At 43.5% G+C, this 27,939-nt stretch overlaps 1 protein-coding gene across 3 annotated transcripts in view; it reads right to left on the bottom strand.

Annotated features, from left to right (window-relative positions):
* ATG10 (autophagy related 10) overlaps positions 1-27,939 on the bottom strand; it is a 160,576-nt gene that overhangs the window by 56,396 nt on the left and 76,241 nt on the right. For all 3 annotated transcript variants that reach the window (XM_019532317.1, XM_019532318.1, XM_019532316.1), the window contains exon 4: positions 18,624-18,750. In XM_019532317.1, the coding sequence (XP_019387862.1) occupies positions 18,624-18,750 (127 nt within the window). The remainder of the gene's footprint in view (positions 1-18,623; positions 18,751-27,939) is intronic.

Raw genomic sequence — 27,939 nt, 5'->3', positions numbered from 1 at the left:
ACCCACACACACACTAACACCCTCCCACACCCCACCATGCCCCCAAACACACCTAAATTGTCCCACAGCTCCCACACACACTCCCACCCTCAACCATACCCACAAACACCCTTCCCCACACCTCCACTCCAACCACATACCCCACACACCCATCCCCCTCCACATCCACCCCAGCCTCCCCCACACTTTCCACATTCACCCCTCTTATTCCCTCCTACACACAATATACACAAGTATTTTGAGCTATTATGCAATCACCTCTAGATGTACTACACAAACACACATAAATCAGGACAATTTAAAAAAATAAAATTAAAATAAGTTATAGTAGATGTTTGTTTTAGTATATGATTTGGTTTTCTTCCAGTTTCAAGATGGCACCCCCATCTCCCAAAAGGAGTACTTCCAGGGCAAGTGAATGGATGGCTAGTGGCAAAAGTCAGGGGTCAGGGGTGGGACTTCTGGTCCCAAGATGGTGACCAGGGGGGCATGCCACATGTCAAGGAGCGCAGCTACCCTTACAGTCCTCAACAGCTCACCAAAACTCATTAAGCAGCCCGCCAACTGAATAATTACCCGCTCCGGGCTAGAGAAACTTCTGTACAGTCCAGCTCCTAGACTATTTTTCTACTACAAGAATTGTCTTCAGAGAGAAATGAATGCCTGTACATAGTCTATTTTTTCCATCATCAGTTACTTTACAAAAACACATATCATATTGTAAAAGAATGGGGAAAAAACTCTGAGGAAAAAATTCTGAAGATAAGTTTTGTGCCCTTTAATATTCTTGAAGACATCAATCTACAGAATTTTCTTCTTTGTAAGTTGTGTTAACATACTATTTTCTAGAATTATACCATGAGTTGGGTGTCAACCACTCTGAATATAAGCATGTCAATTTGGCTTTGATATTTTTTTTTGACAAACAGCAATAGAATATTTTGATACACTTTCAATAAGTAGTTTCCATCTTGGCATTTATCAGGTGTCAGAAGACCATTATCCTGTGATAAATAGTTTTATTCCAATGACATTTTCATGTCTGTAAAATGAACAAGATTTATTCATCTAATTAACATTTGAATGTCATGTTTAGATACACATTAAAAACCAGCTGCCTACATACAGTCCATGTTTTATCTAATTTTTTGCACAAATTTATAAAACAGCACCAAGTTCTGGCTGTCTATAGGCAACACATACCAGTAGCATCAAAATGTGTGGCAAATTAAGCATTTGAGGAACTAAAGGAGTACTAAATAATTGTATTTTACCTTCCTCAAGAAGAAGACATGGCTTGGCAGACCTGCATGCCCTCTCTATTGGGATGACAGATCTTTAGATTGTGGCAAATGTGGAACGAAAGGTTAACAACAATTAATTTATGATACATAATTTAGAAACAAGTCTTAGAAGTATTATTTCATGCTCTCAAGTCCTCTTCCTATTATTTGTAGCAAATAATACTATGCTACAAGGATAATTAAAATTGTCTGTACTTTTCAGACAAAATGGAAGATCTAAATGAAAATTCTACAAAAAATATTTTCTCGTTAAAGATTTCATTGTATACTTTCTAAGATAATCTTTGTTCTGATAACAAAATTGTGATAAAAAAACCGCTGAATGGATTACTCTGATTCTAATTTAGCACGTGATGTCAGACTTTTTTTGCCCAGATTATCCCAATAACAAAAAACAAAACTTCTGGTATAGCAAACTCACTGAAATCTTAAGTGCAAACTATATTTGTAGAGGAGGGTTAGGGAATTTTTTGTTTTGGATTTTGTTTTTAAAGGATTGTTGGTTATATTTTCCCATTACTCTACATAACTGAAAGCTTCTCCTTCTTTAGAAACTAAAAATAAATGTTCTACTTCAGAGAATTTCATAAAGAATTGCTGTTTTTCAAATTTCCTGTTGCTGGATTGATGCTGGAGCCTATTCTTGGCAGACCGGGCCACTGCCTTAATTTTTTCTACCACTAATAGTACTGCTCTCTATCTCTTCACAAAATAGAAGTTCAGTATCTTCCCTGAAGCTTGAATTCTATTTGGGAACAATTGAAATTGGTGACCATTTTGACAGGAGCTGTACAAACTAAAGGTGCTCTGAGGGCATCAGTCTCATTGAGAATACTAGGTAGGTAGTGGTACATATTTTGAAACAAGGTAGATCTTCATTAAATCCTCTGCAACAGAACATTTTTATTTTAGCCTATGCTAAAAAAGAAATTTCCAGTGATGATGGATGATGGACAAAGTGATCACTAACTCTAAATATTTGTATCAACATGTCGCAGTGCACTGAAGTGCCTGCCCCTAGAGGGAAGGACAGGTGCTGACTGGGGCAACCGCAGTTGGTCAGCTGACCAGAAGGGGGCAGGGCCCGGCTTATATAAACAGCCCAGGCTGAGGCCATAGGCAGTTCCACTCTGGCAGTTGCAGAAGATGGAGCTCTGTGGGAGCAGGCCAAGATGAGGAGCCTGATGGCCTGAGCAGCTTGTGGGCACGGATACCAGGCAGAGGAGCCCCTGGCAGGGATGGAAATGATGATTAGCCAGAGGGCTTAGGGTTTATGTTTTGGCCAGGAGGCTTGAGTTTGAGCTGGGGCCGAGCAGCCTATGGTTTTGTTTGTTGTTACACCGGAGGGCCTGGTAAGGCTATAAGGGGTTGGAGGAGGCCTCATAGGAGCTCCATGGTAGCATGGGGTCTCCTGGTGCCAGAGAGGGCACTGCAGTTAGGGGGTACACTGACCCCAACCCTGAGAAGGGGATTCAGTGGATTGAGGGCCAGGTAAGGCCGAGGCCGCCTGAGCCCAATAGTGGGAAGCCCCAGTGGGGCACAAGACCCAGAAAAGGGGTCTAGGGGCCAGGTAAGGCCGAGGCCGCCTGAGCCCAATTGTGGGAAGCCCCAATGGGGCGTACGACCTCAGAAGGGGATCTGGAGGCCAGGCACGGCTACGGCCACCTGAGCCTCAATTGCGGGAGCCACGAGGCAAGGCCCCAGTGTGGGCGGCGTGAGCGTGGAGACAGGCCCCAGTGCAGGCATGAGTGCAAGCAAGGCCCAGTGGGGCAGTGTTGTGTGGGAAAAGCCCCAGGGAGAGCGATTGTACACAGACCGCGGGGAGAAGGCCCAGGGCAGGCAGCAGCCGTGGGAGAAGCTAGGGAGTGCCAGTGAAGGTGCATAAGCAAATAGGGGGCGCACGAGACTAGAAGCCCAGTGAGGACATGCAGGAATAAGAGCCCTGGAGAGGGCGCGAGCTCGGGGAGAAGCCCCGGAGAGGGCGCGAGCTCGGGGAGAAGCCCAGAGAGGGTGAGCATACAGAGAGAAGCCCAGAGGACGTCCGCAAGGGCACGGGCTATAGAAACTGACTCAACAACGTCCGGTACATCTGAGAGGCTTGGGGTGTGGTATAAAGGGTGGGAGGAGCCACGCACAGCCAATAGGGCTGGGTGCACCAAAATCACTCTTCACAGAACAGGGACCAGGATAAATAAGAGCACCGTGTCCAGAGGGACAAGAAGGCAGCCTCCCTTAGAATACATATACCATCAAAGACGTGGTGGGCAAGAACGAGGGTGCTTAATCGCCAACTTGGCACAGTAGGGGGCACCAGGAGAGATCACAGTCGCTCCTGGGTCCCCGCCCTGTGACACAACATTTTACCCACTGAACATATTTATTCAACGGGCAGGACAGAATGCCGGTCTAAGAAAGCTAAAGACTGTGTGCATGTGCAAAGGGAGAGAGGCAGGAGAGAAAAACTGTCTCTGAGTATGGGGTGTTGGAAGAGATGCAAGGCTGCCAGACGAATTGGAAAGGGATATGAGAGCAAGGGAATGTAGGATGGTCCAAAAAACAGAAGGAATTTGGGGGCTGCATGTGCACAAAAAACTTGAGGGAGGAAAGTACAAAAATGGGTAAGAGAAGGAGATTACTAAAGTATGGAAAAGCAGTTACAGCAATACCATGAAAAATATGATTAGCCCTTACAAATGCATTTAATTTATTCTTGAACTATAAGAACTAAAGTATCTTAACAATGAATATATGACTTTTACATGGTATCACTATAGGGCAAAGTAAAGGTTGTTTGGGAACTCAAACTATGCGCTCCTGTAACCTAAAATATTTGGATTTAACTTTCATTCTGGATGTTCTGTGTTGTTCAATAACAACGACACCAATCCCTGTAACATTTATTATGTTTAAATGTAACTCCATTTTAAAGTAGTTTTAATCCTGGTATTGATAAAAATGGCATAGCTACTCCTAGATTTTGTTTTCCTGCAAACTCCTACCTAAATTACCAGCCTTGGTTGCTAGAAGATAAGATGAAGGGCCAAGTGTCAGTGGTATACTGAAAGCCCCAGAAAATTCACCTCAATTGATCTATCAGCCAGAAGGAACAGTTAAGAATGTAACTTACAGCATGATTAACTATGTCACTGAAGAATGGATTCCTTCCTACCTTCTTTCATGAACTGATAGTCTGAAAGCCTGGCATTCTTCCCTCATAAATGTACAGAAATAGATAACTGATGGAAGGATTGCTCTGGTAGAAAACATTTTGGGAAAAAAGGGGAGAGATTATGGTCTTTATAGGTCTTTCCTCCTTTTTCAATGTCAGAGCCAATGTTGGCAGGTAGCAGAAATCTATTCCAAAGACACATTTGGTTGGTGGAGTATTTTGTATTGGGAAACTGTGTGAACTCGGTCAGTTGTTCAGAGTTTTGTGTAGCAAGCAAACAGAGTGATTTTATGTGCCTTAACTAAATGTCCTTAACTAAATGATAAGCACCCAGTGGGCACATCTACACATGCATTAATGTACCATTGTTACTGTGCATTAAGTTTAGTACCTCTAATGAGACACAAATTAAATGCACAGCAAACAACATTTTCATGACACTTAATGCGCAGAAGACTCCTTTTACTGTGCATTTGTGTATTAGCATGGCTTTTGCCACAACATGCTAATGTGCAGTAGAATTAGTTTATTGTGCATTAAGTCTCCTGTAGACACGCCCAGTTTTGCATAAAATGTATGTCTATCTGTGAGCACTCCAAATTCCCTGGTCCTTGGGGCTGTCAACACACAAGAATTTAGTAGCCTTATTGCACATTCCTGAAGCCCAAAATTTCAACTGCCTGAATGACCAATCTATAATTGTTGTTGCCAGTAACAAGTGGCTACTGTGACACCTACTGAACAATGTAGCCTTTTGTCTCTTTGCTTCTCCTAACAGAGCTGACCAGGGACAGCACAGCCAGAAAGAAGGCAGCAAGAAGAAAGGTCAAGAGCCCATTACCAGCGCTCAGGGTTGCCCAAAAATGACTGACCTATGCTAAAAATGTCAAATTTTATGTACATCTGCATCCTATCCCTATTTCTGCCTAGAGCAGGGTACATTGACCATAAGTGAAAGCTTATGATTATATATAAATGATTTATAAATCAGCTTTGAAATCTATAAATAATCTATAAATAATCACAGACTGAAATAGATGCCATACTTTAATATTTTTGTTCCATGCCATTCAAAATTTAGGGCTAAATCCTATTTCACCTTTATGTACCTAAGGTGACTTGTCTACCTTTGTACCTAAGGCATTTACATAGTCAAATAGTAATAATTTGAGGCACTTCTGCACAATCTGGATTCTATATGCATAGTTATGCATTTCCTGCACATAGAGATGATTGTTCTTGCACCCTCAGTAAGGTTTCTTTAAAATACAACCAGCTCTTCTGACTCCTTTCCCCCTCAGACTGGCTTCCCAGGGGATCCTTTCCATCAGTTCCCTGAGGGAGTCAATGTCTGCTTTTCTGAAACCCACAGTCCATACTCTACTGTTCTCCTTTCTTCCTTTTGCCAGGATCCTGAACTCAATAATCTCGTGGTTAATGCTGCCCAACTTGCCATCCACTTCTACATCCCCCACTAATTCTTCCCTGTTTATGAGCAGTAGGTAAAGAAGAACATGGCCTCTAATTGGTCTCTCCAACACTTGCACCAGGAAGTTGTCTCTAACGCTCTCCAAAAAACTTCCTGGATTGCCTGTACAATGCTGTATTGCCCTCTCAGCAGATGTCAGGTTGATTGAAGTGCCCCATGAAAACCAAGGCCTGTGATCTGGAAACTTTCACTTGTTGTCTGAAGAAAGCCTCATCTACCTCATCTTCCCGGCAGTCTATAGCACACGCCCATCATCATGCTTGTTGCTCTCTAACCTTAATCCAAAGATTTTCAACAGACCTATCTCCAATTTCATACTGGAGCTCTGAACAAGCATACAGCTTTTACACATATAACACAATCCCTCCTCTTCTCCCCTGCCTGTCCTTCCTGAACAGTTTGTAGCCATTCATGACAGTGCTCCAGTCAATCAAGATATCCCACCAAGTCTCTGTTATTCCGATCACATCATGGTTCCTTGACTGTGTGAGGACTTCCAATTCCTTCTGCTTGTCTCCCAGGCTCCATGCATTCATCTACAAACACTGGAGATGACTAGACGATTGCCCTACTTTTTCAGGAAGAATGAGGCCTCCCCTGCTTCCCCCTCCTGTTTCTGCTTCTTCCAGGTCCCCCACTTTCCCACTTACCTCAGGGCTTTGTTTTTCCATCCCCCAGCAAACCTACTCTAAAGCCCTCCTCATCAGGTTAGCAAGCCTGTCTTCAAAGATGCTCTTCCCTCTCTTCATCAAGTGGATCCTGTCTCTTCTTAGCAATCATTCTTGGAACAACATTTGATGGTCAAAGAAGCCAAATCCATGCTGGCAACATCACCTGTGCAGCCATGCATCGATCCGCAGGATGCATCTGCTACTGCCAAGGTCCTTCTCCTTGACTGGAAGGATTGAGAATAAAACTACCTGTGCCCCTGTCCCATTCAGCCTTGCACCCAGAGCCCTGTAGTTACGCTTGATCTGCTCAGGGTCACTCCTGACAGTATTATTGGTGGCCACATGGATGAGGAGCATGGGGTAGTAGTCGGAGTGTCAGATGAGTCTCAGTAATCCTTCTGTGACATCTCAGATCCGGGCTCCAGGCAAGCAGCAGACCTCCCAGGACAACAGGTCAGGCCATCAGATGGATCCCTCCACCCCCCCAGAAGTGGGTCTCCAACCACCACCACCCATAGCTTCCTCTTTGTGGCAGTGGTCTCGATCTTCCCCACTTTGGAGATTCCTGGCCTGGCCTCTTCCGCCAATGGAATGCACTCATCCTCTGTTGCTAGCACTCCATATCCGTTCTTCAGGCAAACCACTGTACGTGAGGATCACAACTTCTTGCTGCCAGAAGATACAAGCTTCAGGCATCAGATGTGGATTGGTAAAGTCCGTGGACAACACTAAACTGTGGGGAAGGGTGGTCACACTGGAGGATAGGCAGGGGATACAGGCCGACCTGGACATGCTCACAAGGTGGGCGGACCAAAACGTGATGGCATTCAACACAGGGAAGTGCAGGGTGCTCCACCTTGGGAGGAAAAACCAGCATTATACTTATAGGCTCAGCGGTGCTAGCACTATGACTGAAAGAGACTTGGAGGTCCTGACTGACCACAAAATGAGTATGAGCCACCAATGCGATGCTGTAGCCGGCAAAGCAAACCAATACCTGGCATGCATCCACCAATGCATTTCAAGCAAAATCAGAGAGGTCATCCTGTCACTTTACTCAGTCTTAGTGAGGCTGCAGCTGCTTCCAGTTCTGGGCCCCCCCATTTCAAACAAGACATGGCCAAGCTCAAGACAGTCCAAAGGAAAGTCACTCGCATGATCAAAGGTCAAGAGAGCAAGCCTTATGAGGAGAGGCTAAGGGACATGGGACTCTTCAGCCTGGAGAAGAGAAGGCTCAGGGGGAAGTTGGTGGAAGCCTATAAATATATAAGGTGGTGCACCAGGATTTGGGAGAATAGCTGTTCACATACGGAAAAACTTCTTTACAATCCGAGTGTCCAGGGTCTGGAACAGGCTCCCCACAGAAGTTGTGCAAGCACCTACTCTGGACTCTTTCAAAAAGCATTTGGATGATTATCTTGCTGGGATCATTTGACCCCAGCAGACTTCCTGCCTAAGGCAGGGGTCTGGATTCGATCTCGCACGGTCCCTTCCAACCCCTAATGTCTATGAATCTATAAGCTTCCACCTTCCTAGGAGTCCATGTCCTTTTCCTTTTCTAGCACCTCCTCTGGCAGCCCTTCCTCCAAAGACCTAGATTTTTCCTCCAGCATGTAATCAATGAAGTCCTCATGGCAGAGGATGCTTTGGAGCCTTGCTAACTCCTCCTGTAGCTCTCTTGCCTTCTCCCTGAAGGCCACTGCCTCACAGCTGGAGGCAGAGAAAGAAATGAAAGTGGCAGTGGCTCTGGTACTGTGACATCCTCCAGTCATGCCTCTGGGTCTTCTAATCTCTGCTGCCTCTCACTTTGTGCCTCTTTCCAAGCAGACCTTCCCTAGCAAACTCCTCCATAGCTCCCCTGTTTGCTGTTCCTTGATCTGAAGGGTTCAGGTTCTCTTTTCCCTGCAACCTCTTCCCTCTCAGCAAGCTTATAGTAACAGGATATGAGGGGGAGTTTCAAGCAAACCCCCCACTCACTCTGGACTCTAGTTAAACATGTGACTTAAGTCTCTGTCTAGCTGTTGAGTTTTAGCTGCTAAAATAAAACTATGTAGTCAGTCCTAATTACACATATATATGGGTGTAGGTAAAAAAAGTTTTTGGTTTCAGTTAAAGTGCTCTAACAACCAGGTCATGGGCTTGGCATAGCTCAAGTATTCTGCAGCCCTACTCTTGAAGCCAGATGACTGAACAGCTAGAAGGAAAAATAATATAGGATGTGGAAGAGAAAATAAAAAGAACGAAGGGCAACTCAGACCCTGTCCTAGAGGAGAGGGACCCAGCCCTGGTCCCTGCCTTCAGTGGGAAAGAAACTATCTGATAAAGTAAAGAAAAGCTACTGAGGTGACTACAAACAGAACTCAGGCTCCCTTTCTTCCAAGACAAAACATATTTTACTGTATCATCCTCCCTCTGTTTTAATTGCATTGGATTTAGTTCCTACTGTGCTTTGTCAAAATTTAGGTGTCATTAAAACCAAATGCCAGGCTACAGCTCATCAACTCAACATTTTGAGAGACTCATAGTTTTTTACTTAGAGCTCAGAATACACAAGAGTAACTGCTAAACAAGCACTAACTAATATATTCAGAATATTGGAGACTCTCAATGTTGAAAAACAACAGCCCTGACATTCACAGAAACAGTAAAAAGTGCCTTGGGAAATGCCTGACCAGAAAACAGGCATTTTTTAGTGTAGTGTGAAAGAAGAATGAAGAAAGAAGTGGGAGCCACAGATTCCTGAATAGTGTTCCAGTCTTTGCCACTAACTTACAGTATTTGGTCTCTGATAAATCAATTCACCTGCTTCTGTATATGAATATAAACACAAAAGCCACAGCAGTCAACACAAATCTTTCCTTACAACAGACCCCTTTGAGTCAGAGCCTTAGATATTCCTTGTTTAACCCCTGTGTGAAATGGAAGGAAAACAGCCTCTTTGAAAAAAAGCTTTTCCACATCTCAGATTCTGTCATGTGCTCTATGCCATTCAGAATCATCAGCATCTAGAAAGTATGACAGCCTTCTCATGGTACCAAGACTAAACAGAGGTTGTGCAGTCCCAAATGCTTCAGTCCCTTCCTTTCTAGAGAACAGCTGCAGGTGTGAAAACCTTAGCTCTAATACTAGAGCCTAACAGTTTTTGCAAGTTTCATATTGTTTTCTTGAAGTTTAATAAAGGGTTTTAATAATTTATTGGACTTCCAATTATAATTCTAGTTGTTATTTTGCTCTCAAAACTAAAGGAGGCAGCCCATCTTCTTGGAGGTAATATGCATGCTGCATAAGGGAAGTTCATTCAGCATGCCTCATCTATACATGGAACCCTAACCAGCATGAAGTTTGCCTTACAATACAGATCTTTAAAAACAGAGATTCAGTTCTGCCCCAAGTTAAAAGCAGGTTCTACTAATATTTTAGATCCAATAATTCCCAAGATTAGAAAGGCACCATGCCCTACTACCACTGATGAGTGGAACTGAAGACAGAACCACCCTGGCTAAAGGCCTGGTTGATTTCAGAACTGCATCAATGCTCAAACCTTCACTAGCACTCAAAAAGGCTGCTGCCAGTCTGGGATTCAGACTGTGCACTGGGGAGCTGCTTTAGTCCTGACAAAATTAGCCTCACTATCCTCTAGACAAGACCAGGTCAGTCCAAGGACTGTCTCACTGCCAAAGGCCTTTCCTTTCCTTTTTTGTGTCCTTGTGACAAGGTATTTAGCAAAATTTGCAATTTACTGGAATCTGATGTGGCTGCATTGGGAGTGCTTCAGCTATGGTCTCAAACTTGTAACCTCTGGGCTTCAGCACCTTAGCAGCTTGCACCATCCCAGCCCCTGCCATGAAAGGCGTGTTTCAGAGCAAGTGGCATAAATGTGGGACTGGGCTCCTACAGCTCTCTGCTGGCCTGCTAGGCAACCCTTGCAAAGCCAGCAGGCCAAGGCACTTAAGGGAGCCCACCACTGCTCCAGCCCTGGAACAACCTGTAGGCAAGGCAAGGGCCTCCAAGGGGACACTTCCATGCTTGTACATGAATGCCAGTAGCTTTGGAAATAATTTGGAGGAATTTGTCCTCCTGCTTAACACAGATAATTACGATGTTATAGGGATAACGGAGACCTGGTGGCTGGGTATAGATGGGTATACCCTGTACAGGAGAGATCGAGTGGACAAAAGGGGTGGAGGTGTAGCTCTCTATGTCAAGGAGAGTTACGTGTCCCTGAAAGTCAACATTGGCACCCAAAGTGGACGACTGGAGAGCTTCTGGGTTAAAATCTGTGGGGAACATGACACAGGGGACACAATGGTGGGAGTCTACTACAGACCTCCCACCCAGAATCAAGAACTTGACCAGAAGTTCGCCAGGGAATTGGCTGAGGCCACACGCTCCTGGTCCAGGGTTGTCATGGGAGACTTCAACTACCCAGACATCTCGTGGGAAGAGCGCTCAGCTAAATCCAAGAGGTTGCAAAGCTTCCTCTCGTGCGTGGATGACCTCTATCTGACACAAGAAGTCTACGGGCCAATGAGAAGTAAAGTGCTGCTTGATCTGATACTGGCAACCAGGGACGACCTAATCAGAAACCTAACAATCAAAGGGAAGCTAGGTGACAGTGACCATGAGCTGATCACCTTCACCATCTGCCATAAAGCTGGCAAGTCAGTCAGCAAAACAGAAGTCCTCGACTTCAGGAAAGCTGACTTTGACAAGCTCAGGAGGCTTGTCAGTGAGGCCCTAAAGGACCACAACCTCATGGGGAGGGGAGTTCAGGAAGAGTGCTTGCTCCTCAAGGGAGCAATCCTAGATGCACAAGCTAAGTCTATTCTGTCTCGGAGGAAAGGCAGCAAAAGGGCACAGCAGTCCTGTTGGCTCTCTAGGGAACAGCAGACCTCCTGCAGCTAAAAGAAAGACCTACAAAGGATGGAGGAAGGGATCCATCTCCAAGGAGGAATATTCTGCACTGATACAGACCTGCAGGGAGTGAACCAGGATAGCCAAGGCTGCGATGGAACTCCAACTGGCTACAAGTATCAAGGATAATAAAAAGTCCTTTTTAGATCTGTGGGGAGCCAGAGGAAAACCAAAGGCAACATTGGACCCCTACTAAACCAGATGGGACAACTGACAACTAACGCCCAGGAAAAAGTCAACTTACTAAATGGGAACTTTGTGTCAGTCTTTCACCCGTCCCATGTGATACGTTGCCCATCAAAGGACAGGGAGGCCCGGGTGAGGGAGATTTCTTACCCTCCATCAAAGCTGACCTCATGATGGAACACCTTGAGAGACTGGACACCTTCAAGTCAGCCAGCCCCGACAATCTACACCCAAGGGTACTCAAGGAGTTGGCTGGCATCATAACTCAGCCCCTGGCATGGATCTTTGAAAACTCCTGGCTCTCTGGTGAAGTGCCTGAAGATTGGAAGACGGCCAATGTGGTGCCTATCTTCAAGAAAGGGAGGAAAGTGGATCCAGCAAACTACAGGTCCATCAGCCTGACCTCTACCCAGGGAAGGTCTTAGAAAAGATTATCAAAGAGGCCATTCTTAACAGACTGGCCGATGGCTACATCCTGAGGGATAACCAGCACAAGTTTGTTACAGGTAGCTCTTGCTTGACCAATCTTATTTCCTTTTACAACCAGGTGACCTATCACCTGGACAAGGGAGAGGAGATTGATGTCATATATCCTGACTTTAAAAAAGCCTTTGATCTGGTATCCCATGATCACCTCTTGGCAAAACTGGCCAACTGTGACCTTGGTTCCACCACAATCCGCTGGCTGGGGAATTGGCTCTCTGGTCAGACCCAGAGGGTGGTGGTTGATGGAAGTCAATTGTCATGGTGCCCTGTGACCAGTGGGGTCCCTCAAGGCTCTGTCCTTGGACCTGTATCGCTCAACATCTTCATTAATGATGTGGAGTCAGAAACAGACTGGCCAAGTTTGCCAATGATACCGAACTTTGGGGTAAAGCATCCACACCTGAGGATAGGAGGGTGATCCAGGCTGACCTTGACAGGCTCAGGAAATGGGTGGATGAGAACCTGATGGTGTGTAACACCAAAAAATGTAAGGTTCTCCACCTTGGGAAGAAAAACCTGCAGCATCCTTATAGGCTCGGCAGTGCTATGCTGGCTAGCACTATGAATGAAAGGGACTTGGGGGACATGACTGACCACAGGATGAACATGAGCCTTCAATGTGATGCTGTGGCCAGTGAAGCGAGCCAAACTCTGGCTTGCCTCCATAGATGCTTCTCAGGCAAATCCCAAGACATCATTCTCCCTTTGTACTCGGCCTTGGTGAGGCTGCAGCTGGTGCACTGCATCCAGTTTTGGGCTCCTCAATTCAAAAATGATGTGGAGAAGCTTGAGAGAGTCCAAAGAAGAGCCATGCACATGATCAGAGGTCAGGAGAACAGAACTTACAATAAGAGGCTGAGAACTATGGGACTCTTCAGGCTGGAAAAGCACAGGCTCAGGGGCGATCTGATGGCCACCTGTAAGTTTATAAGGGGTGTTCACCAGGATCTGGGGGAACATTTGTTCACCAGAGCGCCACAAGGGATGACAAGGTCGAACAGTCATAAACTACTGCAAGACCATTTCAGGCTGGACATAAGGAAGAACTTCTTTACCGTCCAAGCCCCCAAGGTCTAGAATAGCCTGCCATCATTGGTGGTTCAAGCAGCTACTTTGAATGCCTTCAAGAAAAATTTAGATGTTTATCTTGCTGGGATCCTATAACCCCAGCTGACTTCCTGCCCCTGGGGCAGGGGGCTGGACTCCATGATCTTCCAAGGTCCCTTCCAGCCCTGTCTATGAAATCTATGAAATCTAAGGAAGTTTGCTCTTTAGCAAAAATTAGCCAGCAGAGAAACTCCATCAATGCTGTGTCTCATCTGGCCTGAATGTAAGGCAGTTTATGGAAGTCCCCAAATCCATTTTTTTGGCCTCATTGAAGCAAACTTGTCGTGGAGGTGACAGTTCTGCTCCTTTACACTGGAAGAGGAAAATGAGATGAAAAAAAAGGAAGAAGCAAGCAAGCATTGGGATCTCTGGTTCGCAGAGAAACAGTACTACCTGATAAAGAGAAAGAAGGCACCTTCATGATTCTAAAGCAGTGGTTCTCAAAATATTTTGTACCAGTACCCATTCGTAAACATCAGTGACCAATCCCAACCCAGTGCCCCTCACTCCCAACCTGCTGCTCCCCACCCCCAGGTCCCAGTCTGCTCGTGTTTGGGGCATGGGGCGAGGAGGTTAGGGGTGAGCTCTGCCAGCCTGCAAGGGAAAAGCCACAGTCTCCTTTAAAGGAGAATCTGTTTTTAGAATTTGTTCACAACCCTTTTGACATATTCCTGCAAACCTTTTTTTGGGTTGTGACCCACAGGTTGAGAAATGCTGTTCTAGAAAATGCACAGAGAATTTAGAGGTCTCAAGTCTCTTGTGGCTGAGTGTGGGGGCTCTTCTGGGCCCTTCCCATAGTACAACCTATAGGAACCTGATGCTGTATTTGTCCCATAATTGTGACCACTCTTCTCCAGGGGGAAATAGTGGTCCACTTGTCTTTGATTCACAGAGCAAGACTGAAGCACCTCTTTCAGAGCAACAATTCTACAAGCTCTTTGGGTCACATTCAGTGCTACTTTCAGTACAGTTTAAGGCTAAAACAGAAAGCCCTCACTTTAAAGTTGTAAGGAACTTTGACTAACTTCTAGGCTTTCACCTTTTAACCTTTGATCAGTATGGCCTTACTACAGGTACCCACATTTTTGTGATACAAAGTCTAAGGTATCAGCTAAAAAAACCTGCTCTTCCTTGCTCCTTCTGCCTTCACTAAGAGGGTGAAAATGCAGTCTCTGCTACCTCTCACCAGCACACGTTTATGTTCCTCCTTCTGCAGCTTCAGAGCCAACATTAATGATTTCTCCCCTGGGTGTCGGGAAGAAGAAGTGGTGGGTGATCTGAACCATTCTTTTCCTGAGGATCAGGGCACTCCGTGAGTGATTTCTATTCCCACTGTGTATCTGTGTTGCTGTCAGCTCATTATAAGTAGTTTCAAGAACTGTTTGGATATATGGTGTGGGTTCCTGGGAGCTGCAGGCAACTACTCCGGGGATACATGTCTCTTGGAGACATCTTGAAAGTTAAGGAAAGGAGAAAATACTCACCTGATTAACAAAACCCTACTGGAGAGAACCTAGCCTATCTGGAGGATACCAGCGTCAAATAAGAAAACTAACTGGTGACACTATCTGTCAACTGTCTACATCTACAACAGCTCACATATTTCTAGAAGACTCCTTTTTTGTAGCCTCAGCAGCTAGAAGGAAAATAAAAGTCTCAATTACAAAAGACAAACAAGTAGAAGGTTGACTCTGAGATGATGGGAAGTCTGTTTCTCTGGGTTCCTACTACTTTCCATTTGGGAATGTTTGCTTCTCTTATCAGGATCATTTGCCTGAGAAGTATCAGAAGCCACTTAGTATCTCAGAGGGATAGTATCTCTCTATAGGTTCCCTTATGCTCTTAAAGACATCTTTCTGAGAGTGGCATTAGGCATCATATTTAGTCATTCTTTCTAGCTGCAGTCCTTGCCCTCCCTGCTACACCACAGAACTAGGCTTATGCTGTAATACTAATTTCCAAAGACTACAATAAATTTAAATGTCTTCCTAAATCTGGACTCAAACTCCTTGTTTCACAAAGCAGAGCAGAGTTTCAGAAAGAATTCCAGGAGACCAATAGACTGATTCAGGGTTGGAATAAAGTTGGAATAGAAGATACAGGCCAAATTTAGTTCCTCTGAAAGAACTGTTTTTCATGTTTCAGCTCAATCACACTTGAAGATCTGAGTAAAGCTGAACAACAACTCTCAAGGCTGACATCCAATTTGACGATCCTGAAGCAGTTCCTGGAGAAGAATATCTTTGGGTTGTGAAGTCAACAGAGTAAGTCTGTCCAAACTGGAATCTTGTACAATGGGATACTAAAGATTTAACTGTTCTAAACAAGTGTTTTTGAATACTCTATTTGTGGACTGCAAGTGTTGGACAGGCTGGTACCAGGCACTGTTATAACGTGTAGCATGAAGAAGAGCACACGAATATCACAAAATATGAAAAACTATTTAACAGTCAAGTTGAACAGAGAAATTATTGTTTCATAGACTGGCCTGGAGTTCCAGTGGCCACATAACACACTGCCAGTGAGCAATCAGAGTTTGGGATTCCTGCCCAGTCCCCTGCTGTAAGGCAGGGTAGAGTTGTGTGAGCAATGTGGTCCAGATTCTGGAAGGGTTATAGCTTATATTTATTCCTTGCAACATGTTCTGGGTAGCATAAGGTGTAACACTGACAGGTTTCAGTCCACCTACACCAGACAACTGTGATAACATAGGCCATTTGAGATATGTTATAACAAAATGGAGAGAAATGAAAGATCAGGGAAGAACTCTGTGGAATCAGAATCATTTTCTAAGAATGTTTTTTTACGCTGGAGGAGTTTGACATTTTTTTCAAATGCCAAGATTTTGGGTTCATCAAGATCAGTGTTACACTCAAGATTTTTTCAACTTAAAATGTTTATGAAAGTATGCTGAGATAAAAAAGCCTGTTTCCAGATTTGAGATTCCTCTAGCCCTGATCCTGAAGGACCTTGGAGAAAGCAAGAGAGAGCAAATGGGAAAGAATTGTTCCCATCACCTATCTATACACAGTAATAGTTATTTATTCAGTGAACCTGATGTTGGTCTCCCATGCAACTTTGCAAAGGGATGGGGTAAACAATAGTGACTTTTTGGAGACAAAAGGCAAGGAGTTATCAAAGGAAAAACAGTAGCATCATAATGAAAGGGCGAAAATATCAGGACACTGCCTGGAATCATCTCCACATGTCTCCACATGAGGTCTATGCAAACTAAAAAGTAAACTTGTCGCAGCAGTTTAAAGTGAAAGGGTGTCTCTGTTTACAGTGATTCGTATATTCCCCAAAATATCACGTTAGGGTCTTTAGACAGTTCTAAATGGGCAGTGAGTAAATGATCTGAAGAAACAGAAGGATTTGCAATATCTAGAAACTGTGCTACACAGTATGAAAATACAAGCTGTGATACTAATCAAATATTCTCTTGCAAAGACTATTGGTTATCAGTATTTGTATCAGTGCATCTTTAAATGGACCAAAGAGAGACACATGTTAACAGTGATACAGAGAGACTCGCAGGACTTCATAATCCACATACACATATGCACAACATTACCCTCCCCGGACCACCACCTTATTTTCATTGTGAAAAGCTCCCAAGAAGTGTTTTTAAAACATAATTATACTTGTAGGAACAATTATAGTTGTGTACTGCAAGGGGAGCTGTTGGCACATCATACCAAGATTGTGCATTAGATCATCCACTAGCTTCTGTGAGATCCACTTTCAGCTATAAGGAGTCATGTTTCAACACCTCCCGTTCCCTGATGCTGACAAGCTAAACAACTTGTTTTGTCTCTGGGAGCTCTTCTCTGGTGATTAACTGCTTATGGTGAATACTAATTATATGAAAGTACAGTACTGTAGAAATAGTGTCCTATTTCCTCTACCTGCAGCATCATACCACCCTGCTGCATAGAGAAGGTAAACTGCTAATTCAACTAAACCCAGGAAGATGATATTTTTCAGCATCACAAATAAATTCATCTGTCTCCTACTCTGTTATTTTGAAGCAGCTAAAGTTTCTATATCCTTCTGTCATCTGCACAACACGTTTAATATCAGAATATTGCACATTTGTAAATCCTTGTAATAATCCTAGGAATAAATTTGCAACATGGTGGTGTGTGAATTAGTGATCTGTTAGTGGTAACAGACACAGAGATGTGTCCCCAATTCTCAATACCCCAATTCAACAACTTACCATTGCCAAATACTTGAAACTGCACCTCAGACTAATTTTTTTTCACTAGGAAGTCTGAGAATTTATTCTTCAATTTTAAATCTAAAGTGCTCGTTAAACTGCTAACACTGCAAAATTAGAAACCATTAAACAATATAAGGCAATGAGTGATTGAATCTACCAAATACATTCAACACAGCTTAAGTTACTTTTTAATTAAAAAGAAAAAGATATCACTGGCAACATTCAGATGCCTTTATCTAGATAAAGTTAGGAGATAATCAAAACACAAAAGCTGGTGATGCTGCCATGGAGAAAATCAAGTTTAGAAATGGCTGGAGAATTCCAACCCCCACACCCTGGATGCATAATCTTTTGGACAGAGAGTGAAGGAGCATGGACAGTACTGCAGTCTGGTTATACTACTATGTTTGCAGATTAAATAAGCACAACTAACAGTGGCCAAAGAGACAGATAATGTGTTCTACCTTCCTGACAGGACAGTGAGTGAAAACACAGTATCGTTAACAGTTGGACAGTGGGTGACAAGATAAAGGTAAAAAAAATCCTGGAAGAACCAGTTTTAAAGCACAGTTTAAAATGGCTAAAACAAGTTAATGTTTATTTTTTAAAGAATATTTTAAATAGATGGGAAGACAGCATACTCTTTTAAATGTAAAAGCTGACCTAAACACTGTGAAAGTCTGGAGAAAGCAGGCACAACTCTATTGATGTCAGAGTTGTGTCTATTTATTCCACAGCTGAATTTGGCTCTGTAGCTTTAAGTTCTTTGTATTCATTTTAAAGAGAAGGAAAAGAAAAATCTCCAGCAGGTTTAGTCAACCATGGGCATGATGCCAGGAGCCAAAGATCAACCTTCCTCAGGCTGAGATGATATCATCTACTCCAAGGTCCTGATGTACAGTATCTATTTGTATCAGATAATTAACTAGTGAGTAGCCCCATCTCTTATTTTCTTATTATGCACAATCACTATTCTCTTCCCATGTTCAATACAAAATCTATGTCAGTATGATTCCATTTCACCCCAGCATATGCTTCTTCTGTTATTTGTCTTACATATAACAAATCTTACCTAGAAAGCATGCCCTAAAGTATAAAACAGGTACTTGGTAGCTGCTGGAATACAAGATATGATACTCATAGCGAATCACTTCTGTTGCTGCACAGACTCCAGCTACTTGAGAATCATCCATGGTTTCCTGAAAAAACAAACATAAACATGGTGCTTCATTAAATCATGTGATTGCATTGAGAGGGAACTATGGGACTACCATGATAGCAACTAATTAATAAATATAGGGATAAAAGGGTTATCCCTTACTAAACTCTTACTTGAGGTCTACGGAAATGGTAAAACCAGAAATTAAAAAACATAAGGCCCTAATCCTGGTAAGGTTGACATTAAAACTGTGAGTTGTATGCTGAATCAGGGCCTTTCTAAATACAGACTGCTTTTGAGAGAGAAACACAAAGACAAAATAGTACCTCTGGAAAATCATGTGACAGAGTATTCTGGCAATAAGCTGGCTAAAGCAGCTATTCTCTTTATTACCTTTTACTATCAAAAAAAATCAATCAAACATGAGGCCATCACATATCCCCAGAAATATCTATCTATTTCACTTGCCAAAGCTGATTCATTGCACACAGGAATTCCCAGTTCCATTTTGAATGACAGCTATTTTACAGGAGGTTATGTTTGTTGATAAAATTTCTGAAGTTGAGACAAATTCTGCATCCTCTTACTGTAGAACTGAAATAAATTATTGTATTGTAAAACTGAAACAGAAGGTGTGGAACCCAACCAGAAGATTGAGGCTAGGGGCAGACATTACACATACACTGGCTTAAGTGATCAGAAACTGGTTTATACCTGTAACAGAACAGATGTTCAGTGTACATAAACCAATCTGAAAATGGCTGAAACCAGTTTGAGATAAGCCTAGTTGAATGTAGTATCAGACATAACTGATTTGGGTCAAACTGCTCAGCATTCTGGAAGGGAAGGGAAGTGAAGGGAAGGCTACTCTAGCAGTCCCCGGCTTCTAGCCTGAGCCACTGCAGGCATGTGCCTACATGTCTAGGATGTCTGTGCAGTTACAGAGTGATTTAGCCTAGCTAGGTTTCACTAACCTGCAAAGATAGAATCAATTCAATCTCAGGCTTTTTGAATGTCTGTCCCTATCCTGAGCAATACTTCCAAAAGCTCCCAATTAGAAATTCAATCTTACATAGCAACTGCATATGTCCATCACCTCTGCAAATGAAGCCATTAAGTTTTCAACCCTATTAAGTGAACTAATTAAATACATTAGAACAATTTTTCCAAGAAGATACACACAAAAGATATATGAACTTGATCAGCCTTCCAAACCCTAAATCTCCATACACAATTGAGCAATTGTATTCCTAAAAGCAAATGAGCTTTGGGGGTGCAGCAGGAAAGACTGAGAAGGAAAAATGAAATATCAGTATAGCTCAAATCTCATGCTGCTTTAAAACATAAGACAGTTTTCATATTTGAAACTGTGGTCTTTAACTCACCTTACTCCTTGCCCACAAATCAATCCATTAGGGGTTACAAGAACCGATAAACTATAACAGCAGACATGAACAGCGTTGCATCCATATTTGGCATTTTAGACAACCAGATATTGTTGAGAAACAAGGGTGTAAATGGAAATCTACATACCAAGGTTGTTGGAAAAATAGATAACACAATTTGGGGCATCCAATTAAAAAATTAAAGATGCTCAAAGAACAGAAGTAGTTTGGAAATACTGTCCAGCTGCATAAACCTTGATTTCAGCTTATCAAACAACAGGCACCTAAAGCACTGATACAGAACATTAAGGGGAATTCCATTCTGTATTGACATTGCTTTTAAAGTCTCCTTTAAGGGGATTTTACAAACAACTTGCCAGAAAGGACAATAATGATTACTGTATCTGACTTCACAGACCAGGTACATATCTGCATTCTGTGCTCAATTCACATGAAAGAAAGTAAAGTATCCCCGCCTTCCCACATCTCAGCCTCTCTAGTTAGATGTGATCGGAGGAGCCAATATTTTATTTAAAACAAAATTGAGGAAGAAAGAGTGGTGTTACATTTATACAGTAAACTGGCAGATCTTTAAACCAGATGTTTCTGGGACAGCACTTTGATGAATGCAGAAAAGTGATGAACACTAAAAGTTCCTGGCAGAATATGATGGGAAAAATGGAAAATGACAAGTAGAAAGGGATTCAACCATCTTCAAACTTTAGGGACCTTCACAGTCAGAAGTGAATACAGATCCCAACTCCAGAACTTGAGCCAATCTCCCCGCATAACAGAATCATCCTTTGTGTGACGTTAATGCTTGGAATTCTTTTTTTTTATTATAGGTTTATGGCCTACTGTTTAGCCATTATTCTACTCTGAAATATGTACAGAGAAATATCTGAGAGAGGGCAGGGCATGGTGGCACCTTAGATCACAATCAGATGTGTAGAGACATGCACTAGCAGCAGCAAAAATTGTAGTGGCACAAATTTGCGCCACTACTTTTTGCTGCATCACACGGCCCTCCACATGCGCTTTGGTGAGGGACAAATTGTCTTGCTTTGGACAAAGTGCCCTTGCCCAGCTGCTCCCAGCTCCCAGTGTGTTGGAGGAGCCCTGGCATAACTACAGGAGTGGAGATGTTCCTTGAAGAGTCTCCCTGGAGGGAGATGTTCCTTGAAGAGTCTTTCCTAGTAGCAAATCTGCAGCATGGGACACATTTTAACATTCCCCACATGCAGTTTACAGTGCCACAAACCACATGTGCCTTCATGTCTGGACACGACCTTAGCCTAACTGCTTGAGAGAGGCATGAACCTTTGTAGGCAACAGCCTACTAATATCTAATGAAGAAGGCTGTTGCCTACAAAAACTCATGCCTCTCTGAATCAATCAGTCTTTAGTGCCTCATCTTCTGCCTGACTTCAAGCTAACACAGCTCTACGCAGTGAAGTATTTACAGTTAAGTATTTTCTTTTGCTGTCTTCCTTATGCAATGGCAAGGCTATTTCAAGGCCTATACAAATGTTAATATTGCTATCACCAAAACAGTCCAATGCATGTACTCTTTTGCTTTCTCTCTATATGTATGTACAAAAGTCACTTTGGCTAGGGACATAAGTTGTACATAAACTGGTTTAGGTGATCAGAAACTGGTTTAACATTTAACAGAACATAAGCTCGGTGCACACAAACCAATTTCAAAATGGCTGAAACTGGTTTAAGATAAACGTGGTTGAATGTAGTATCAGACTAAACTAATTTGGGTCAAACCAGTTTATGAAACTTCTGTCCCACACCCCTTCCTGGTTCAAGTTAAATCACAGTCCCCCAGCATCCCAGCACATTTTGTACCCCTGGGCTGCTCCTGTTGGAGCAGTGAGGGCTGTCTGACAAGAGGGGGGAGGGCGGGGGGGAGTCAAGCCCAGCTTGGGATGCAGCCCAGCCTGCAGCGGGGGACTGTTTCCTCAGGCAAACCCTGGCTGTCGTCTGGGGCCAGGGATGAGGTTAAACACCCCTCCCCCACTCAAACTTACTGCTGGCTGTGATTGTGGACTACAAATCCCAAAAGGCACCTGGAACCGGAAATGATGAGCACTCCTGCAGATTCCTGCAGCTGTAACTTTGGACTGCAAATTCTAGAGACCTCAGGAGCAGCAAGAAGAGGAAGCAAACTCACAGCCCATGCTGGCTATGTGCCAGACAGCTGTACTCTAGTGCCCCCCAGCTTCTGGCCTGAGCCACTGCAGGCATGTGGCTGTATTTTCTGAATAAAAGGTAAATATCTGTTCACTTCTGTTTCAGTTTAATCCCTGCAGCTTAAATTAACCTGCAAAAACTGAATCAATTCAGCCTCAGGCTTTTTGACTGTCTACTTTGCCTTTAACTGTAACGTTCACATTAACATCTCATTTTTGATTATTTTTAAACTGGTCTACAAAGAAAAATCACACTCTCTCTTACCCCAAACATCTGAGGAAAGAAGTAACATCTTTATCACAAAACTGCATTTCCTCAGTGTGAACAAGTTTTAAAAAGATTCTCCCATCTCAGACATGGTGGGTTAGGCCATGAGTAACTTTTTCATTAAACATTCTGCTTGTACGGCTGGAAGGGAGTTAGGACTGTGAGAAACCTCCACAGAGAAACCTTGATTTTCTAGAATTGAACAGGATTAGGAAAAAAGGAGAGTGAAGGTATCAAAAACTCTTTCTGATTACTTGGCTCCTTGAGAGGGAGAAAATGGATGATGAAAAACCTCCCTTGGGAATGCTCTGTGTTACTGGAAGATTAGATTGTGAAACACCTCCTCAAAGATCCTACTGCCTCCAGAGAAAAGCTGTTTCATCTATCAGAGGTGTCCCCAAAGAACTATATAATGTTGGGTGCCAGTCAGTGGACTGGGAATGGCAGGTTGTGTAAACAGCCTTGTGGAAAGCCTAGTTTTTAGAAATGAAGGTTGATGGTTTCCATTCACGATCATTTTCACTTTGTATTGTCCTGTTTATTTCCTGTAAATGATAGTTTGGCCTATGTCTAAGATCAAGCATTCAGCTGAATGCAAATCTAAGGGAGAACTGGAAGACAGAAATCGTCATTCTTCTATAAGAAGATGGACTACAGTCTAGAGTATGAAACTTTTGTAGTTATTAAAAATATGATGTCTGATATTCAGATCTCTCTTTGCCTGCTACATTTCTAGTGACAAGTGGAAGCATTATATTTGTGACTTGTATACATGCATAAATACTTGAATCCTTCTTAGAGCCATTTCTAATCCCTTTTCATTTGGGTAAATAGCAGTGGCAGGACGTGTTACATAAGATACAGGGCCGACGTATAACCTTGAATTTTATAGCTTCTCTAAGGATGAAGCAAGGATTTACAACAAGAAAGTAAATGTTGGAGCCTAAAAGTATTGACAGCAGTAGTAACTAAAGCTAGAGATGACCCTAGCAGGGGGCAGGGCCCGGACATGAAGAAGAAGCCAGTGGTGGCAGTGGAAGGACAGTGGCGAGCAGATGCAGCCAGTGTAGAGTCACCAGCACTAGGAGGGGCCACAGCCACTTCACTCAGCTCTGCAGGGCCCACCAAAGCATGGGGCCTGGGGCGGTTACCCTGGTTCGCCCTTCTCTAAGGACAGCCCTGAATAAGGCCCCTGTCATACATTCACTTAAAGGTGCAACAGGAACTGATCCCCAATCCCAACAATCATGTCTTCTACCATACCATATGTGCATGCGAGCAGCAACACACATGTAGACACTAACCTGGCTGGCTGGGGCACAACAGTGCTTCAGTGTGGGGGCTGCTTGCTGGCAAGTCCCACACTAGAGCACCCTCATGCCCCAGCCAGCCCCTCTACAGCAATAAACTCTAGTGCAATAAGCGCCGGAGTTTATTGCATCGCATTAATTGCACGTGTAGATGCAGCCATGAGGCACAATTTTTTGGATCAAGAATCATATCCTAATCAAGCCTTTTTACTTGCCAGTGCAGAGAGAACCTGGGAAGTAGAAAGACAAGAGCCCAGCCCAAGCCAACAATTAGCTGATGATCACCTCCGATTCCTGTGAGGTCTCAGGCTCAGAATTGGCTGACTTTAGGATCTGGCCCCAGGGCCAACAATCAGCTGATTGTTAGCCTCAAAACGACACCACTACCAGTTTCAGACCCCAGTGCAGTACAGGGGCTGACAGTCAGCTGACTGTCAAAACTTGGTGCCCAGCAACTCTGGCCAGGCCCTGGACATGAGGGAATCAGAGGCTCCCAGCAGGGAGAGCAGGAAGGCTCTCTACTCCAAACCTCTGAGTGGGTCCCACAAAGCAGATGTCTGTGGCTCTGCATCGTTCCTGGGCATGTAAAGCTGTTGTGGTTACCAGCCTAGAAGAGAGCAAACCTGGCTCTTGGCAGCAACACCTCTCCTCACAAGTGTCTGCTCCCACTCTGTGCAACTAGAGCCTTGAGACACTGTGCCTCCATTCCAACACCCCAGCATGCAAATCCTATTGTATATACTGTCACAAGGCACTAAGGTGCTCTGCTCCTAGAAGAGCAGAAATTGCCTGGGCAGAGAGCCCAAAGAGAAAGACAGAAGCCCAGGTGCAAGTTACCAGGGCAACAGGCCAGACAGCAAATTAGCCTGCACCTGCACATGGTCAGCTGACCAGACGCGGCGGGGCCCTGGGCCCATATAAACCCCAGGCTGGAACTAGGGAAGGCGGTTTCCTGCTAGCAGCCAGAGGGGAAGGAGCCTCCACAGAGGAAGTGCCCAGTGACACACCAACTGCCAGATATGCTGCACCCAGGGCTAATGGGGCTGCATAGGTACTCTTGCTTACTAGACACTTAGTGCCAGGGACAAAGTTCAATTCTTTTAAAAGGGCAGAGCACACCCTGGTCTTTTGTATTATGTTACAGCCCAGGGGTTTATGTTTGTTTGATATTTACAACAACGGTGGTTTGGGTGAGGCTATTTGGGGAAGGAGGAGGCCTCACTGGGGGCCTGCTACAGCATGGGGACCCAGTGCCAGAGAGGGTGCGGTATTTGGGGGCACACACCCCAGCATCAGAGAGGCCGCAGCATGAGGGGTACAAAGATGGCTGCGGAGAGCCCAGGTGCCAGTAAGGCACAGAGACAGGACTGCGGAGAGCCCAGAGAGGACAAGGGGGCCAAATCACAGCAAGGCCTAGATGGGGCAATGTCAATGCCATCTGCAAGGCTTGGCAAAAGGGCAGTTGGAGCCACGCACATAGCCCATAAGGCTGGGGTGTCCCTGGGACATCGATTTTGAACGGGACCCACAAGGGGTCCGGGACCCATGGGATTGAGGGAAATCCAACAGGACCATGCTCAAGTAGGCTTAAAAGCACTCATTACCATTACATCAAGACATGGCGGACAAGAATAGAGGGTGCCCATGGGGCCAAAGTGGCACAGTTGAGGGGCCTTAGGAACTCCATCCCGTGACATATACCTCTGCTGCCCAGTTATGCCTCTGGTTAACAGTGTCTTTTTAACTGATAAAATGAACCTTTACTGAATTTATCTTCTAAAATAAAATTAGTTAAGTCACCTGAAGATACATTTTGGAGTATCCATTACCCTGTCTGTAGCTGAATACAGTCCACTGACAGAATATGTTGGTATGACAGAAGACAGGTATATCGTCTGTTTGTTTGTTTTTTAAATAGATGGCTATAAGTTTAAAAAGGCTTAACTAATACGTTAAAATGAAACCCAGTTATTTTTGCATAATCTCCACACACACATACCCCCCGTTATGACAGAGGTCTCCAAATACTTTGGAGCAAGGGATCACTGTCAACCTTCAAAATTTCTCAAGGATCCATGTGCACTGGTACAATCAAACTTCTACTTGAAAAGAAAGAGATCAAATGCAATCCATGGACCTCTCACCCCAGTCTCGGAGAACATTGGTTTGGAAACCACTGTATCATAGTGTTCAGTAGCCAAAACTCAAAATAAATCATTTCCTCTTCAGCAAGAATAGGACGTACCTGGCACAATGAGTCCAAAAAAAAGGACATGCATATATAACATAAAAGAAACAAGAGAACTACGCCTCTTATTGAATTGATAGATTTTATTTAAATAACCACCAGGACTAACAGATTCATCTGTATAGCAGAAAAAATGCTAATCTTATTAAAATGTTCATAAATTGAAATTTTGACTAAGTTGCAATCCCTAGAAAAGCTGCTTGCAATCATTTGGTTTCCCAATTCTTGCCTCTCTATAATAATTTGCCACACTTCAAGTTAAAACTGTGAATCCAGGACTGACTGACTGTTTCCTAAACAAATTGGGAAGTTGTCATCAGGAAGCATCTGTTACTTTATTACTCTCACGTAAAAGCATTCTTGTGCTATCATAACGGACTATTGAGCAGATGTTTTAAAGCACTATACCACAGCAATATATGTATAATAAAAAAGATAAGCAGCTACAGCCTAATTAATGATATCTGTTCCTTTATAAACACATCCTCACTAATTTTAACTGATCAAAAGTTTTCCCCAACATTTCAGTTCTTCCCTCACAAAATACATTTGCTCTGTTTCTTCTAAAATGATGAATTATTTACATCAATGGATAAAAAATGATATTGCATGTCATTCTGAAAGCTAAATAAACGCAGTTACACTGTAGCAAAACTTACTATTTTTATCTCTTCTGAGCCAAGAAGCAAGTTAAAACCCTAGGTAGCAAATTAAGCTGATAGTGGGATCAGAGGTAAGTTGCTTTTGACAGTATTTAATAAGAACTGGATCTAAGAAACCAGACAGTAGCAGGAAGGTATGGGTTAAAGGCAGGTCATGCTGGGAGAGAGGGACCGAGTGGAAAGGGGAGGGTTAGGAAGTTAACAGGCAGTGTGAACTGGAAAGGAGACAAGAATTACATGATAAAATGGGGATCTTTATCTGTTGACAGCACACATTTCCCACATACACATACAAAAAGACAGAGCCTGAGTCTACATTCCTTGCTTGAAACCAAAACTCACTTTGAAATACAGAATCAAACCCTAATTTCTCTACTGAAGAATGAAAAGAGAGAGGGAGGAAAATAAATGGTTTAACCAAGAGCAGATGCATTTCTCTTTGTGATCAAGTCACTGTTTCCTTTATCCCAATTCCCAGGTCTGTCATCTGCCCTTTGATGCCTTGATTGCCATGCCCTCCTGATGTGGATTAGCCTCCTGGGAAACTGAACTGCACAAGCACTGCAGGGCTGGTCTTGAAGGCAGGAAGCAGAAGAGGTGATCCATATAAACTTCCAATATCCAGAATATGTTTGCTCCTAATTTTTTAATTGTTTCATTCATTTAAATCAGAAGCCTATGAACAATTTTTGAAACTTTTAATGCTTCTCTACATTTGCGGCTCTTGCTTTCTCTAATACTATGTTAGTATTGGAAGTAAAGGAACTGTCACGATGCAAAGTTGCTTCTGGGGGGTGTTATCTACACAAGAGTTACTGTGCAGTCACTACTGTGAAGTTAATCTGCCACCTGCATCAACCCTGCAGTTAACTATTTGACTGTGGAGTAAGCATCAGCATGTGTAGACAGTGATGCTTTACCATGCAGTCAGTCAACAGAGCCCAGAGAGATCTGTTCTGTGTACGCACAGCTATCAGATATCTCGATTCTGCACTACTTTTAGATATCTTCAAAATCCATTCCATAGATTTCATAGACATTAGGGCTGGAAGGGACCTTGGAAGATCATCGAGTCCAGCCCCCTGCCCAAAGGGCAGGAAGTCAGCTGGGGTCATAGGATCCCAGCAAGATAAGCATCCAATTTGCTCTTGAAGG

Source organism: Crocodylus porosus, unplaced genomic scaffold (assembly GCF_001723895.1).
Source record: "Crocodylus porosus isolate Cpor-Errol unplaced genomic scaffold, CroPor_comp1, whole genome shotgun sequence".
Lineage (NCBI taxonomy): Eukaryota > Metazoa > Chordata > Crocodylia > Crocodylidae > Crocodylus > Crocodylus porosus.
Note: the sequence above shows the minus strand (reverse complement) of the source record. Positions and strands in the feature narration are given on the sequence as shown.